This window comes from Musa acuminata, chromosome BXJ3-10 (assembly GCF_036884655.1).
Source record: "Musa acuminata AAA Group cultivar baxijiao chromosome BXJ3-10, Cavendish_Baxijiao_AAA, whole genome shotgun sequence".
NCBI classification, from domain to species: domain Eukaryota; kingdom Viridiplantae; phylum Streptophyta; class Magnoliopsida; order Zingiberales; family Musaceae; genus Musa; species Musa acuminata.
In genome coordinates this window covers 25,194,231-25,208,319 of record NC_088358.1, presented here as the reverse complement: position 1 = coordinate 25,208,319, position 14,089 = coordinate 25,194,231, and the positions used below count along the sequence as shown (strand labels likewise).

Sequence of the window (14,089 nt, the reverse complement as noted above, 5' to 3'; positions counted from 1 at the left end):
AACTCGCGGCTGTGAAAGAAAGGGAAGGGTTGGGAACAAGGGAATTCATGCTTTGTCGGGTTGAGAATCCTGGAAGTGCGATCAATAATTGACTTTGTGCTCGCGGCGCCAGCGAAACCTAGCAAAGATGGAGTTGATTCTGATGCCTTGAGCCAAAGATGTTGATAGAGTGGGCGACTCTGAATGTGCGTAATTTAGAATGCATACGGTATATGACATGAACGATCTCTTCAACGCCGATATGATTTCCTGCAGGCTCTGAAGTTAATACTTGGAGGGAGGGAGGGGCTCCTAAAGAAGCATGCCGAGATGGCAGCTGAGATCAAGAATCTTTATACTGACCTGCAAATGTTGTTAGCGATAATTACAAGTAGCACATTTGCACCACCAACACCACCAAAGGGTAACAATACTCATTCTCTTACTTTGGTCTTAGCTTTAATGTTGTATGCTTTTTGCTGATACAGACTTGTTTTATAGCTTTATCCTTCTATAACACTTAAACCCTTATTTAACTATGATTTATATGCATTTGTGCAGAGCCTATAAGACCAAAAAAAATGCACCACGCAACGTACACAGAAACATGAAAATTTTAGATTCAGTAGCCTCCGAAAGGAACAAACAAGTTAAAGTCTCACTGCCGAATCTTCAGCTGACAGACAAATGCTTCATTATTTCAAACAGTTTCCCATGAGAAGACGACGTTATTGTAACAGTCAGGAGATTCAGAGGCCACAAGGCAGACAGGAAACAAAATTGCAGCCATAAAATAGCTAGTAACAAATAAATGAATTACACCTATACATGTTCAGCTAATTGTGGACTTCAGAGGAAAAAACAATTTATCAGGAGGAAACATTACATTATTGCGACCATCAAGGAAATAGAACAAAACCTCATGTCATGTGCTCTTCGGAAAACCGATGGCTGGATTTGACATCATGCATCAGATCTGCTCTTCGTACTCCATGTTTCTTTTCTGATGATAGATAGTTCTGACTGAGCTCATACTTCATGGCTTTGGCCGGACACCAGTGCCCCCAACAAGCTCATCTTTAATCTGCTTATCAAGATTTGGTAAAAATAAATTTTTGACACAAGGTCAATAGCTTACAGGATAAGTATTTATTTTTGGATCATGTTGCAACAGGAATAGCAATTTAGGGGGTTCAGAAAACAAAATAAGATGAGTGTATCCCCAGTAATAACGAGAAAACAAAGACTTATATTTTTTCGCCACAAATTAATAGCAAGGAACAGCTAATTCTGTCAAAAATAACTTACAGATAAATGCAAGAGCAGCTGGGTACGTGTGTTTTTGCAAGTTATTACAAGGTAAGTCCCTAAACCATTAATTCTCACACTAAGCTGACCATGGTAGATCTACCAACAGCCAAAAAAAGGTATGTGGAGAAATATTTCTGCAAGCATAATGAGCTTACCAGGTATCAAGCTGACAACCAGAAGAAGGATTCATTTATCAATTTCGTCAGGTATGATAGCCTTTCCTAAATACACTAGTTGCATCTCTTCTTTCCATATCTGCAATTTCATTGGACAATGTACACATGTAAGAAAAACCAAGGATGAGAAATAGTCAACATAAAATACCAAGTTGGAGATGATTACCATGTTGCGGAATTCAACTCGGATATGAGGCACATTTGTTTTGTGGATCTCATTTCCTTCAGGGCCTCTCTTATAGTAACTTTTCCCAATCCAATGTGACTGGAGGAAATAGGTTGACATTGTCAAATCTCAAGTGAAATTTTCTGACATGAAACCCATGACTTGATAATAACCGTGTATAACAAGCACATGCACTATTTTTAATGAAGACAACACATTTGGATTTTCCTTTCTTGAACAGAAAACTTATTCAAGCAATATGACATTGTATAAGACATCTTGAAGTCATTATAAATAGTATACAGTTTATTTAATTCAAGGCATAATAAAGAATATATTGTTTATCACCAATACATATTGGCAAATGCTACAAGATCATAAAATCCAGTTTCATTGCCATCTCAGTTATAGTGTAACAATAGCATAGATATCAACATCTGCCATAGTATATTATCAGTTTTAAAGCATCTATTTGGCATGACACTTGGATATCAAGCATGATGCTGGAACCAAAGTATTAAAAACATGCTCATACCTTTAGAGCATGTGAAAAGCCAGATTGTAAAACTGAATTTCTAGCAATTTCACATAAATCACATGAACTTAGCTTCCAAACCTGTGAAAAGAATAAATAAACCATCAAGAAGGAATTCAAGGAGACGAGGAGTGCAAAAGGGTGAGATGAAGGTAAGAAAGATTACTGAGGCTGCAATGCTGTACTCCTCCACCAAAGGTTCTTTTGTTAAGTGAATTTGCAAAGGATCATCCGTTGAAAGAGAAACATTTAAACCTCGAAGGAAGAATATTGGTAGTGGATTCCGATGATAATCAAGGAATAAGGAGTTGTTGCTCAAAGGAGACATCGCCAAACCAATCTGATGAGATAAAAGTTAAAGCACAATATTAGTTTGTTAAATGCAGGGAAATGAAGACATAGCATCACAAGTTCTCTCCTATACGATATAAGATATCATTGGCCATATGTGATCCACAAAACAAGTCTGAGAACCAAAAAAGAACACAACCTTTGTTACCTGAGCAAGATAATACAAGTACTGAAGAACAGGGGACTTTCTTAGGTTGATCCCATGAGCAATATTATTAGCGCAAAGAAAAGTTGTAGCAAGGTGGTCAATGTCACCAGCCTGTGGAAAACTCATGCCACTGTAAATTGCTCTATATGGCTAATTGGAAATGAAAATTATCTTAATTCTTAACAACTATTACCTCTCCTGAATGGGGTCGAAACTTGATGGTTGTCATGCCCTTCGACTCACGGAGCTGGCACATGTCAATAGCATTTAGAACATACTCAACATCGTCAAAGATATCCATAAAACTAAAATATGATCAATATCTAAAGCATAATCAGATACAGGTCTAGTGACATATATGGAGATAGATGGCACAAAAACATCCCATTAGATTGATTTTTCCCTTTGAAGGATTGAGAACTAGCACCTTATTCAGTGTGTACAGGTTGGCATAACAGTAATATACATAGTATGAAAATGCAGGATTGAAAACATTGGTCCATTGTTCTGGTGTTGGCATGTGCTTTGTTGGACGTCTTTCTGGTTTGCTTTCATCATCCACCAAATCCAACCCCACAACCTGACACAGTCACAATCACAGAAAATCATATACTGGTCTAGAAACTATCCAGAAATTAATAATTAGATAGGCTAATAGTTTAAGGATACAAAAGAACAAAGATAACTTCAGAAGATAGATAAAAATGAAAAAACAATGTATATGGATCTAATCAGGAATTGAGTTCAGTAGGAACTTTGTAAGACAAAATCAGGCTGTGGTAAAAAATTTATAGGACAACATGTGTCAGCTCTATGAAAATGACCAAACTATTATTGATTGCTAGGAAAATAAGTCACTTACGTATACAAAGCCCCTAATGAAATAAATTTACAGATATAACAATATGCCTCTCATCAAGTCCAATTGGCAAATGGAAATTCATGTCAAGCAGCAGTAAACATTTTAATAAACATAAATAATTGAAAGTCGCCACTCACCATCACTAACATAGAGCGTCCCATGAAGTGCTTGCATTTACTTCAGACATCAGAAAATTTGTTTAGTTAAAATTTTGGCACTTCGTGGGATGATTGTTTCTAAATATACCATAGTATACTCTCTATCAGATCCTTGCAAAAGAAAGCCATCCGGCTGAGAACATATAATTTACAACAATCCACCTACTTGACTTTGTTTTTACATTAAAAAAGAAAATTACAAGCATTAGTCACAGAATATTAATATGGAAACACAAACCAAACAGGTGGATTCATAAGTACTCTATCAGATCCTTGCAAAAGAAAGCCATCCAGCTGAACATATAATTTACAACAATCCACCTACTTGACTTTGTTTTTACATTAAAAAAGAAAATTACAAGCATTAGTCACAGAATATTAATATGGAAACACAAACCAAACAGGTGGATTCATAAAATGCAGACGAAGATTAAAGGCTACAAACAAACAAATAGGATTAGCAGTTACCTGTTTCAGGAAAACATGTAACTGAGGGTGTGAATCTGGATTTACTGTAACCTCAAAAAGGGGAAGGAAGATATTGTCAAGCATGTTCTGGAAAGATGTAACTATGCCCATTTCCTTGTACACGTTGTATAAACGCGGAAGCTGCAAAAAATAAATGGTATAGTCATGACAATTTTTCAGTAAATATTTTTGTTGAGAGAATCAAATAATAATATTAACCACTTAAATGTGAAAAATCATCATGCTGTGAATTATATCAAAGAAAATTACTGTAAGGAACATTTTGAAACTAGATATCCTCATCTGAATTAGTTAGTATTACTGATATTTAAGGTTTCAGCACTACCATATTGTCTGTCTTTAACTTGATTACAGTATGCTACAAGCTACTCTATTTTGAGACCTTATGAAACTTCAAAAGATTATCAAGATGCATGACAGCATTTTGTCCACCGACACTAACACCAAATTACTCATATAGGACATCATAAAGCATTTGCTGATGATCTAAAGTCATATTAGAAACAGAATCTCCATGGAACTTCAATATGAGAATATGGAAATTTAAATATAGGAAGAAGTTTCAAGTGAAGGCCCGCATGAGAATAAAAACTAACGTCAAATAGTTATTTGGGCACAGTAGCTCAGACAAAAGTGGGCTCAGGTCACTTCCTAATTTCATATGCCATTGAGTATTGCCACTGATTATGTTTATGTGAGAAGTATTGCCACTGATAAATGTACATGTGAGAATATTGCCACTGATAAAGGTAGAGAATATTACCACTGATAATATAAAGGTAGGTTATATATATGTGAGAGTATTGCTACTGATATATTTAGATGTGCTCCAACTGACATAGTTATATACCTGGAAATATAAAACCTTTTCCATAGATCACTTCTTAGACAGAAGAAATGCGATCAATAGCAAAGAAACAAAGTAACTTCAGTTGTCACTATAGGGATGAGAAGATTTATTGCTGCCAAACAGTGATGCCCAAGATTTGGTATATAGCTGATAATGGCTCCATCATTCAGTCAATCAGCAATGAATTCCATACTAGATAGTTTTCCATGGTTGATATATTCATCAGGGCATCAAATCCCAAAACTTTTCATATACAGTTATCTCACGACTTTCAACAAACATCACAGTGACCACCAAATTATGCGTACCACAAATTAAACCACCAAAGAACAAGAAAGAAATTACGACTTCATGGAAGGAATGGAAGCCAACATGCTTGATTGAAAAGAAAAATACACAAAACAAAACGAGACTGAAGAAAATACCTGAATCAACCAAACAACATTTTCACTGTATAATTCATTATTCACTATCCAACTTGCAAGTTGATCCCACTCACTTTGTTTCCTTCCATATATTGACAATCTATATTCAGCCATCTGATAAAAACAACAGAGGAAAGACACATATATAAGATAAGAAAGTGACCAAGGATTAAAACTCCATTAGAAAAATTATATTCATGATTATAAACATTATAACAAAATTTTGGAATGTTTCTTTAGGAAAAGAAATTGGAACAGTTTCGAAAATGAATTATTACATATTTGATAATAAGAGGTATATTGCAAATAGTAGACTAATTGTGTGATGTATCAAGAGTCCCAATTTGGCAGTGGATAATTGGTTGGATCCATATATACAATTTGAATCTCACTAATAGTAACTCTCGCCAACAGTTTAGACCATATGGTTAGCAACCCATTCAAGTTATTTGGCTGGTTGATCTATTTTTGTCTGATAAAAGAGGACATAGGATCTTGGATTTCACCTTATGAAACTGCCACTGGTGCTATGCAGCCAACATCTGATACCAGGTTATGCTTTGGTCACTGAGTCATTGACAAGGAAGCCAAGACTTGGACTAAGGAAATACATCCTGTACGTCCCACGCTTAAGCTAGATAGGCCTATCAGAAAGGACCACAGGAATGGTGCACAAGAAATCAAGTATTTGGTTTAGTAAGTATAAAACTAAATAACAAAAGCAGATCCGTCAAGTGCCAATGTGTAGTCATCCTAAATCCAATCAATCACTATAAAGGTTGTATTTATCGTTTGATATCCTCACCTAGCAAGAAGTCTTATGCAGTAATATGCCAATAGTGTAACAGTGGTGTGCATTCAAGTTCCTCTTACCTTTTCATCAAAATGCTAAATTCAGGTTTTTGAAGTACAGATGGTCAAAATTCTTTGGCATTCTTGTTAACTTTAGTTCATTTGAGATTGTGAACACTTCCAAGTATATACAACCACAACTTTATGTTGGTTCTGGATTTATATTCGACTGATACCTGACGAAAGCTGGAAGCATGCCTCAGAATTCTACAGTAAGCTAAAATTTAGAACATGAAATGTTTATTACAAGAAATAAAGAACCACCATCATAAATTGTCAAGGTGTAGGTTTTGAACCATCATTATGAATTGTCAAGCTATAGGTTTTGTAAAAACCTGCATTATGAAACCCATATTAATATACTGCTAAATCTCAACAAGACAAAAACATTCCAGTGAAAGCCTTGTGTAGTAGGAAAGGTTCTGATTTCAATAAAAAGAATCTCTACAAGGAAAAAATGTTTAGTGAGAGAAAGTACACAATTAGGCATATTCTTAGAAGGTAAGATGCAAGTTTTTGAGTGTCCAAATTATATGACTACATGCTGATATGAAGATATGGACATGAATGTCAGGTCTCCATTTATTATTTAAGAGAAGTTCAGCAAAGAAAATCACAGGATAATCAAAGTATTTAGATTATCAAAGGCCTAGGACTACACCTGGTATTTACTTGCAGCAAGGTCAGAAAAAACTTGCTTTGTCAGCTCAGCAAGGAATCGACCTGGTCACATGGAAAATATGACCAAACGTAAGCAATAGTTGTAGCTCCTCAAGGTTAATTCAACAAAACAAATAAAAATGCCAATCTAAAATATTTCTTGTAAATATCATTAAATGAGCTTAGTCAGCACACTTTTTTTTTATGCACAAAGTCATCCAACTATGAATGCAACATTTGAAAGTTGAATCCATGACATCAAGATTAGAAAATTACTATTCTGAAAAATAAATAAAAAAATTCTACAAGGCTCCTGCCAATGCAAATTCTGGGGCGATTCAGTGTTGCAGTCCCCTACTACCCTGAAAAGAAATGTAGCTAAATACCCAGAAATATTTGCTACGGCCATACTTGTTTGGTTTTCCTAAGAGAGTCAGATAACATAGATTGTGCAAACCAAAAGTAGACGGCCATAAGTCAAATAAAAAAGAAGTTGCGGATAAATTGAGCCACCAGCAATAAGCTATCCAAATGGATGATATCGGATTTTTTTTTTTCGGCCATAGCAAGAACAGATACCTATTCTGTGAAAAAGGAGGGGTAACAATTAGTGCAGGAATTCTCTGGAACATTTCCATAGTCTAGTAAATATAACAAAGCACCATAAGCACCGTATCAATAAAAAATCTTAAAGCCATAAACTCTAAAACACGACACTCATTTTTTTGTCTGGTTCACATCATTTTCCATCAACCTCAACCAGGGACATGCAAGAATCTTCAAATGCAAAAGTGGCTAGAACATACATTTGAGCGGTACTATGCACCATCAAACCAAAGAAAGTACTTCTTGAGATGGTGAGTTCAGCAATGGAATGCCTAAAGAATTAGGAGTGTGGAAATTTTGTCTAAAAGATGAAGGCTCATCTTCAAGTAAATAAATCAACAGAATAAGGTAATAAACAATCAAAATCAATATCCCCAGATCACTTATTACTTGGCCAAGTAGCAAGAACAAAAACAGGTTCCAAATGCTATATGCAAATTTACACAGAGTAGCTTACAAAGACAACGATGGAGTTTAGTGAAAAATTAGCAACCAAAATAATCACTAGATAACTCACAGAAGTATTCCAAACATTAAAACGAGGTGTACATACAGGACAAAAGCCATAAATATATGGATGGTTACCAGTTACCAGTTGAAACGCTCACCTTGTATGAGATTGTCCTGTTTCAAGAAGATCTCCCTTAGCCTACTCTGGCCACAAGGATTATACTTGAGGTTGAACTTATCAAAACGATGAAATGTACTCTTGTCTGCATGGACATCTAGAAGATCAACATTTAGGTCGCTCCTGTTACATAGAAGCGGACAAGTAAGAAATGTGGATCTAGAAAACTGAACAAACGTCCTGCATAAATATATTTGACATATGTTTCATTACCCAGTTAAGTCCAAACTCTCAAAAACCTCTTTCAATGTCAAATAAGTCCCATCTCTGAAAATTACAACCTAGAAAAGCATCAAGTGAGGATTCAATTTCCAATTAAATAGTACAGGTCTAAACTAATATTTTCTGCACATCTTTTTTGTTATTCAGCAAGTTAGCCAGATACCATAAAGAAGTGAAAACATTCTAACCTCATCAGGCTCCTTTCGCAACTTTGACTTTATAAATCGAAGTAGATGCTTCTGGTTCATGCATGCAGAGTGATGAACATGAGTATCAACCTTCCTGACATTGTAAAAATCACGATGTGGTGCACTTTTCTGAGCAAGAAATTCTCTATCCGCATTGAGCATTAAATGAAGGTTAAACTTCTGCAGATTGTCAGACAAGGCAGATGTCATATCTCAGTTACTATGGCACAAATTAAAACACTGAATATATTTAGCCATTATAAGTTTATCTAATAGAAAATAATCTGATTGTAGATACTGATACAAGTTTCCAAACATATGTATGATAAGTGACAAGAAAATTACTTGCTCAAGAAGAACCAAACGGCGATGGCATACGGTTCTAATATTTCCTGCTGCAATCACTCGAAGAATATGATGCAAGTCCGTAAAAAAAGTTGTAGCATCAGCAACAGGGAAAAGTCTTCTGTCCATTGCTGATAAAAAATTTAATAAATGTTAGATACAAAGATAACTTGATGTGGATAAGCAACAAAAGTACCAGAATACAGTTGGAGCAGATTTCTTACAATCTTTATTTGCATAAACATGAACTACTCCATCTTCCATTTGAAAGACATGCTAATAAAAAAGAACCATTCAGGACATTAGAGGAAAAATTCATGCAGAATTTCAGTTTAAAATAAAAAACATAGGTAATAAAAAAGCTCACATCTGACATCTGCTCAGCAGTGTAGGCAAATGGACTAGGATTAGGCTTTGGTGTACTAGGGTCAGTTATGACTTCTTTCTCCCATGGAGCAATCTCCTCCCTAAAGACATAACTGTCCCTCAGATCAAGACAATTCTGGAGAATCTTATAGACCTCGACTTCATCAGGAGATGGTTTCTCTTTATAAAAAAAAAAAAAAAGACAATGTAGAGAACACAATCAGATACATAAACATAAGCACATCAGTTAAGCATTAGTTGTTAGAAAATGAATGTCTTCATAAATTTTTAGTGACACTGGTATAGTTGGAAATTTTTCATTCAGATAATAACACAACAAGTTGGAAAATACATGATAGCAGCAATTATAAGCTTCTTTCCTGAAAGAAGCTAAACAACAGTTTTATTCAATACCAGTTCGATATTGCACAGAACTAAGCCACGGCATGGGAAAAAAAACATTAAGGGAACTAAGGATCCAAGTTTTAAAAAAAATCAAACATAATTACCAATTCAGGAAAACAGAGGGCCATACCATTTGGTGTAATTCTCAGTCTGACAAAAGTTTCTTGTTCAGGCTCTTTTCTAAGAATATCAGCTGCTACTGGGTGAGGCTGGCCACCGTGAAGATTACCAGATACACTGTGAGATCGGATAATACTAGATGCAGCTAATGACTTCTGATCCCCATTGTCAGTGATATGATCAGGCAAAGCTTGAAACAAATTCTTATTCTCTTGATCCTTTTAAAAATATATTCCAATTTTAGTCAGATTTGACCCTTGGGTCTGTATCAATAATGTCTTTTAAAGAAATACATAATAACATCAAAGACAAAAAAGAAGAACCAAACATAATAGAAATATATCAGGATTGCAAGAAAGGTAATGCAATATCAAGAAGCAATTCTAGCAAACAGATGTAAAGAAAGCTTTGACATTAAAATTTAGAGATAGATACACAACAGGCTAGAATTCCAACTGTTTAAGGACGGCATCATTTTTTTTTAACACAGATTTGACATGGCCCTCCATGTCCTCAGATAATTTAACTGCAACAACTAAATTAAAAAGAATAATTTGAACTGATTTAACATGAAGAGTTCAAGAATCATCACATACGAAACCAAGCAAGGACACAGAACTAAGCATATTGTTACTATTATACAGTTACTTATCTTTTATATTTTAGTGAGGAAGATAAAAATAAATATCACATCAATGCTATTACTTGGTAACCTGACCACAACCCTGCAACCTTGCTGAAAATTCCTTTCTTTAGCAAGTCTTCTTCATATATATTTTAGCTACGTTCTCTCATTTTCCTTGGTCAAGTTTCCATTTTATCACCACATTTTGTTAGGGCTTATGGTTTAGGGCTAAATTCAAGTATCATTTCACCACAGTGCATGAGGCTCCCACATTCTGGAAGTCCATGAAAGGTCTTCTGATCAAGCCATATTAATTTATTAGAGTCCCAGCAATACATACTCCTTAGACAAGATTCATAATATAAAAATAGATCCATCAATAAAAGCAAATCTAAGCACATAAATAGATTGGGTTTTGGCTTCTCGATGATCTCTTATAGGCTATCATCTCACCTTAGCTTTTACTTTTTCATTCAGAAATCTTCCATTTTCCTAGTCCTAGAATTGGAAGTTCTCAGCAGAAATGTCAGTCTCCCCTTGATTCTCATGCATTAAGCAAAGACTTCAAGATGACTTCATCAACTCAGAGAACTTTTCTCATGTCTATGCCATCACAACTTCAATATAAAGATTCAACTAGCACATTCAACAAAGTAAGAAAATAAATAAGAAAAACGTTGAAGAACAGAAACACTCTTCTGCTTTCAAGAGACTATGGTAACATAGAAAACCTCCTATTAATTTGTTCCAAAAAATGTGTTGAGGACAGCCCTACATAATGATAGCAAGGTAAGAAAAAACACTTGCTCAACAAGACTGACAGATTCATACATACACCATAAAAAGAGCATCCTGTCATTTTAAGAATGAAAGAAACAATATTTTATGGCAAAAATGCCTAAAAACCTAAACTTACAATGTCTCCATTAGTTTCCAAGTAGGTATTGTCAAGTCCAGAATCATTTGGTAGATTATCATCTTCATCAGATCCCTCTTGGCTCCCAAAGGCAGTAGCACTGGCAACAGGAGACTTAGGAGAAGTTGGTCTGATACCATGCACTGCTCTTTTATTGAAACTTGAATGAACAGATTGCTTATTACCTGAAACATCAGGAGTACCACTTTAATTCCAAGCATAATCACAGCCAAGAAGAAAGTTAGACATCATTTGCATGCATATATGAAATTGATGACACATCTAGAAGATTGTACTATAATACCGACTGGAAAAATCAGGTATAAAAGTTTAAACGGTGATTCATATTCCATGTAATAAATCTAATGCACCCTTCCATCCATTTAAAATAAGAGAAAAAAAAAAAAGGTTCTAAGCTGCAGATACTATTCTTTTAGAGAAAATCAACAGTTGGTTTGTTGAACTTGGTTTTGGAGCTGTCAGTACTAAAGCTTAGTTATGATCCATTATCAAATATATAGCACGTATACAACTCTAGTTTACCAACTGAAAAGAGAGCTGAAAAGACCTCAAACTACTGATGTGAGTTTATTGTCCATCACTGATGAAAATTGATGACTCTAATGTATTTACTAGCTAGTTCAAATGTTAACTTGACAAAAGATATATTCTTGTGCCACAAACTTCATGATATGGTTAATATAGCAGCACCTAAGAAGCTCGGACATGTGCTTTTGTTGGATGTGTCCGTGTCGGACACACTGACACGTGTGTCAGACACTCACGTGCGGCGCTACGCTCACGTGGCCCTCATGTGAGGGTCATATGCTTCGCAAGAAAAGAAATCTAGAGATTGTCACGAGAAAATATATATCAATTATATCTGAAGATTGTTAAATATTATTTGATGCATTCAACTTTTATTTTGGATACTTAAATTTAGATAATTTTAATTGTTTCAACCTATATGATGATATGATGATGATATTTATTTGTTCACATTGCTGAGTTTATAAAATTTAAATATAAATACTATAAAACTCATGTTAATTGAATATGATAGACACATATATATTAAAAAATACGTGTCCTTGTCGTGTCCATGTCTTATTTTTTTTAAAATGGTGTGTCACCGTGTCCGTGTCCGCGTCCGCGCTTCTTAGAGCAGAACAACATCACAAAACTACTGAATAGCCACCCAAAAGAAAACAACAAATACTTGATGGGCTTGAAACGCAAAGGTATGTAAATGCTATGCACCTCAGAGATTGACCCTGAACATAAAGTACCAACGCTAATTGTTCCATGAACTATGAAGAGAAATTAAACAAAAAATTATTTGATCTGCCATGTCAAAGGCTGAAAGATGATTCATGTGGCAAGTGGGTCGATGACTAGAGAACAGATCACTCCGATGAATCGTCGATATGACAAATATAAGACACTTTCACCAAATAAGGAAAATTTTAGACTGAAGAGAAACCGAGGAAAGCAAGATAATTGATTAATAATGAGTAGGAACAGGAGTCCCTTTCGTTAGTCGGATATGGAAAGTCATGAACAGAGCGCATGTTCCAATCAACAAACATCAACTAAATATCGCCTCTAGCGGGAAATATACGTACATATGATCCATCAAACATGTCTAATATAATTTTGATTAGTGAATCTCCCTTCTTCACAAAGCATAAAGATTCAGCACACGAAATTAATATGTTCATCATTGATAAAGTACCAACGCAAGAAAAAGAACCCTATCATTTTGCGTAGAAAGCGGAGAATAGTGACCCATTAATACCTTCCGGAACTGTCTGCAGCCGGGGCAACCCAGGGGGAATCGGGAAGCCCCGGAGGGCAACCTCATCCGCGTCCCCCAAGAACGGGCCATTCACAACCGGCCGCCGCCTCTGGACCCTCTCCTCCTCATCTTCCTCCTCTCCATCCACCGCCGCCATCACGTCCGGGAGCGACACCGACCCGGCGCCGCGGCGGTAGTACCCGGGACCCTTCCGGCGGCCACCGTGTCGTAGCGACGGGCCGCGCCTGAAGGTCCCGTCCCCTTCGCCATCGGCGCCGCCATCCCGATCGCGGTCGACGGCGCGGGCGAGCTCGAGGAGCTGGGCTAGGGTTTTGCGATGGACATAGTAGGCGGATACGGCGACGAAGGAGGCGCCCACGAGCGCCGCCATGGCGAGGTGGAGAGCGTAAGCGCTCATGGCTTCGCCTCTACCTTCTCCTCCCCAACCCTCGAAAGCAAGAAGAGAGAAGAAACGGCCTTCCTGCTTACTGCTACTCAAAAGTGCTGCTGCGATGACTATAGCAGACTATTTATAGAGATAGAGAAGCGCAATGAGAGAGACGGGGAGGCGCACTCGAGAAGCGTCAAGTAGCTTTTTAAGACCTTCTTCAACCCTATCCCTCTCCGACTGCGGGTCGGATGGGTGTTCCGAAATAGTTCTCAATCCGAGAAGCTTAGTGGATCTTATACATGAAGAATGTCGGATTATCCACTTGAACGAACCCAACAAGGGCCAGGATTTCTCCACGTTTCATCTGCGAGTCCTAATGTCAAAGCGCCAAGCTTTCTATATATTATCTCCTCTCATGACATGTTGAGAAGGCGATGGGAAGAGAATCCATGATGAGGGAGGGGCCTTCCATTGATTGAGTTGGCCACCATACAAGAAGCATCGAGTCCCTTTCCTT

The 14,089-nt window shown here is 36.5% G+C and overlaps 1 protein-coding gene and 1 long non-coding RNA gene across 3 annotated transcripts; one reads left to right on the top strand and one right to left on the bottom strand.

Annotated features, from left to right (window-relative positions):
* Positions 1–61: 61 nt before the first annotated feature.
* LOC135651196 (uncharacterized) lies at positions 62–759 on the top strand. Its single transcript, XR_010501803.1, has 3 exons — positions 62–185; positions 256–403; positions 541–759. It is a non-coding gene; the product is annotated as an uncharacterized LOC135651196 (long non-coding RNA).
* LOC135651194 (AMP deaminase-like) lies at positions 746–13,726 on the bottom strand. 2 transcript variants are annotated; one of them, XM_065171086.1, is made up of 20 exons: positions 13,182–13,725; positions 11,384–11,568; positions 9,853–10,060; positions 9,319–9,497; positions 9,176–9,227; positions 8,952–9,082; positions 8,607–8,786; positions 8,410–8,477; positions 8,177–8,319; positions 6,964–7,025; positions 5,451–5,564; positions 4,155–4,295; positions 3,094–3,246; positions 2,860–2,913; positions 2,667–2,777; positions 2,334–2,507; positions 2,168–2,248; positions 1,633–1,731; positions 1,446–1,545; positions 746–1,063 (listed from the first exon to the last, which is right to left on the bottom strand). In XM_065171086.1, the coding sequence occupies exons 1-19, from the start codon at positions 13,597–13,599 to the stop codon at positions 1,477–1,479; spliced, it is 2,622 nt and encodes an 873-aa protein (XP_065027158.1). In that variant the 5' UTR covers positions 13,600–13,725; the 3' UTR covers positions 746–1,063; positions 1,446–1,476. The 2 variants fall into 2 exon arrangements, with proteins under 2 accessions (XP_065027158.1, XP_065027159.1); XM_065171087.1 differs by lacking the exons at positions 9,176–9,227; positions 9,319–9,497 and having other exon boundaries at positions 13,182–13,726.
* Between the last annotated feature and the right edge of the window lie 363 nt (positions 13,727–14,089).

Coding starts and splice junctions, on each gene's coding strand:
- LOC135651194 (XM_065171086.1), bottom strand. CDS start 13,599: ATGAGCGCTTACGCTCTCCACCTCGCCATGGCGGCGCTCGTGGGCGCC. Junction 10,061..11,383: donor TGGAAACTAATGGAGACATT/GTAAGTTTAGGT, acceptor TATTTTTAAAAG/GATCAAGAGAATAAGAATTT. Junction 4,296..5,450: donor ATGTTGTTTGGTTGATTCAG/GTATTTTCTTCA, acceptor TATTTTTTGCAG/CTTCCGCGTTTATACAACGT.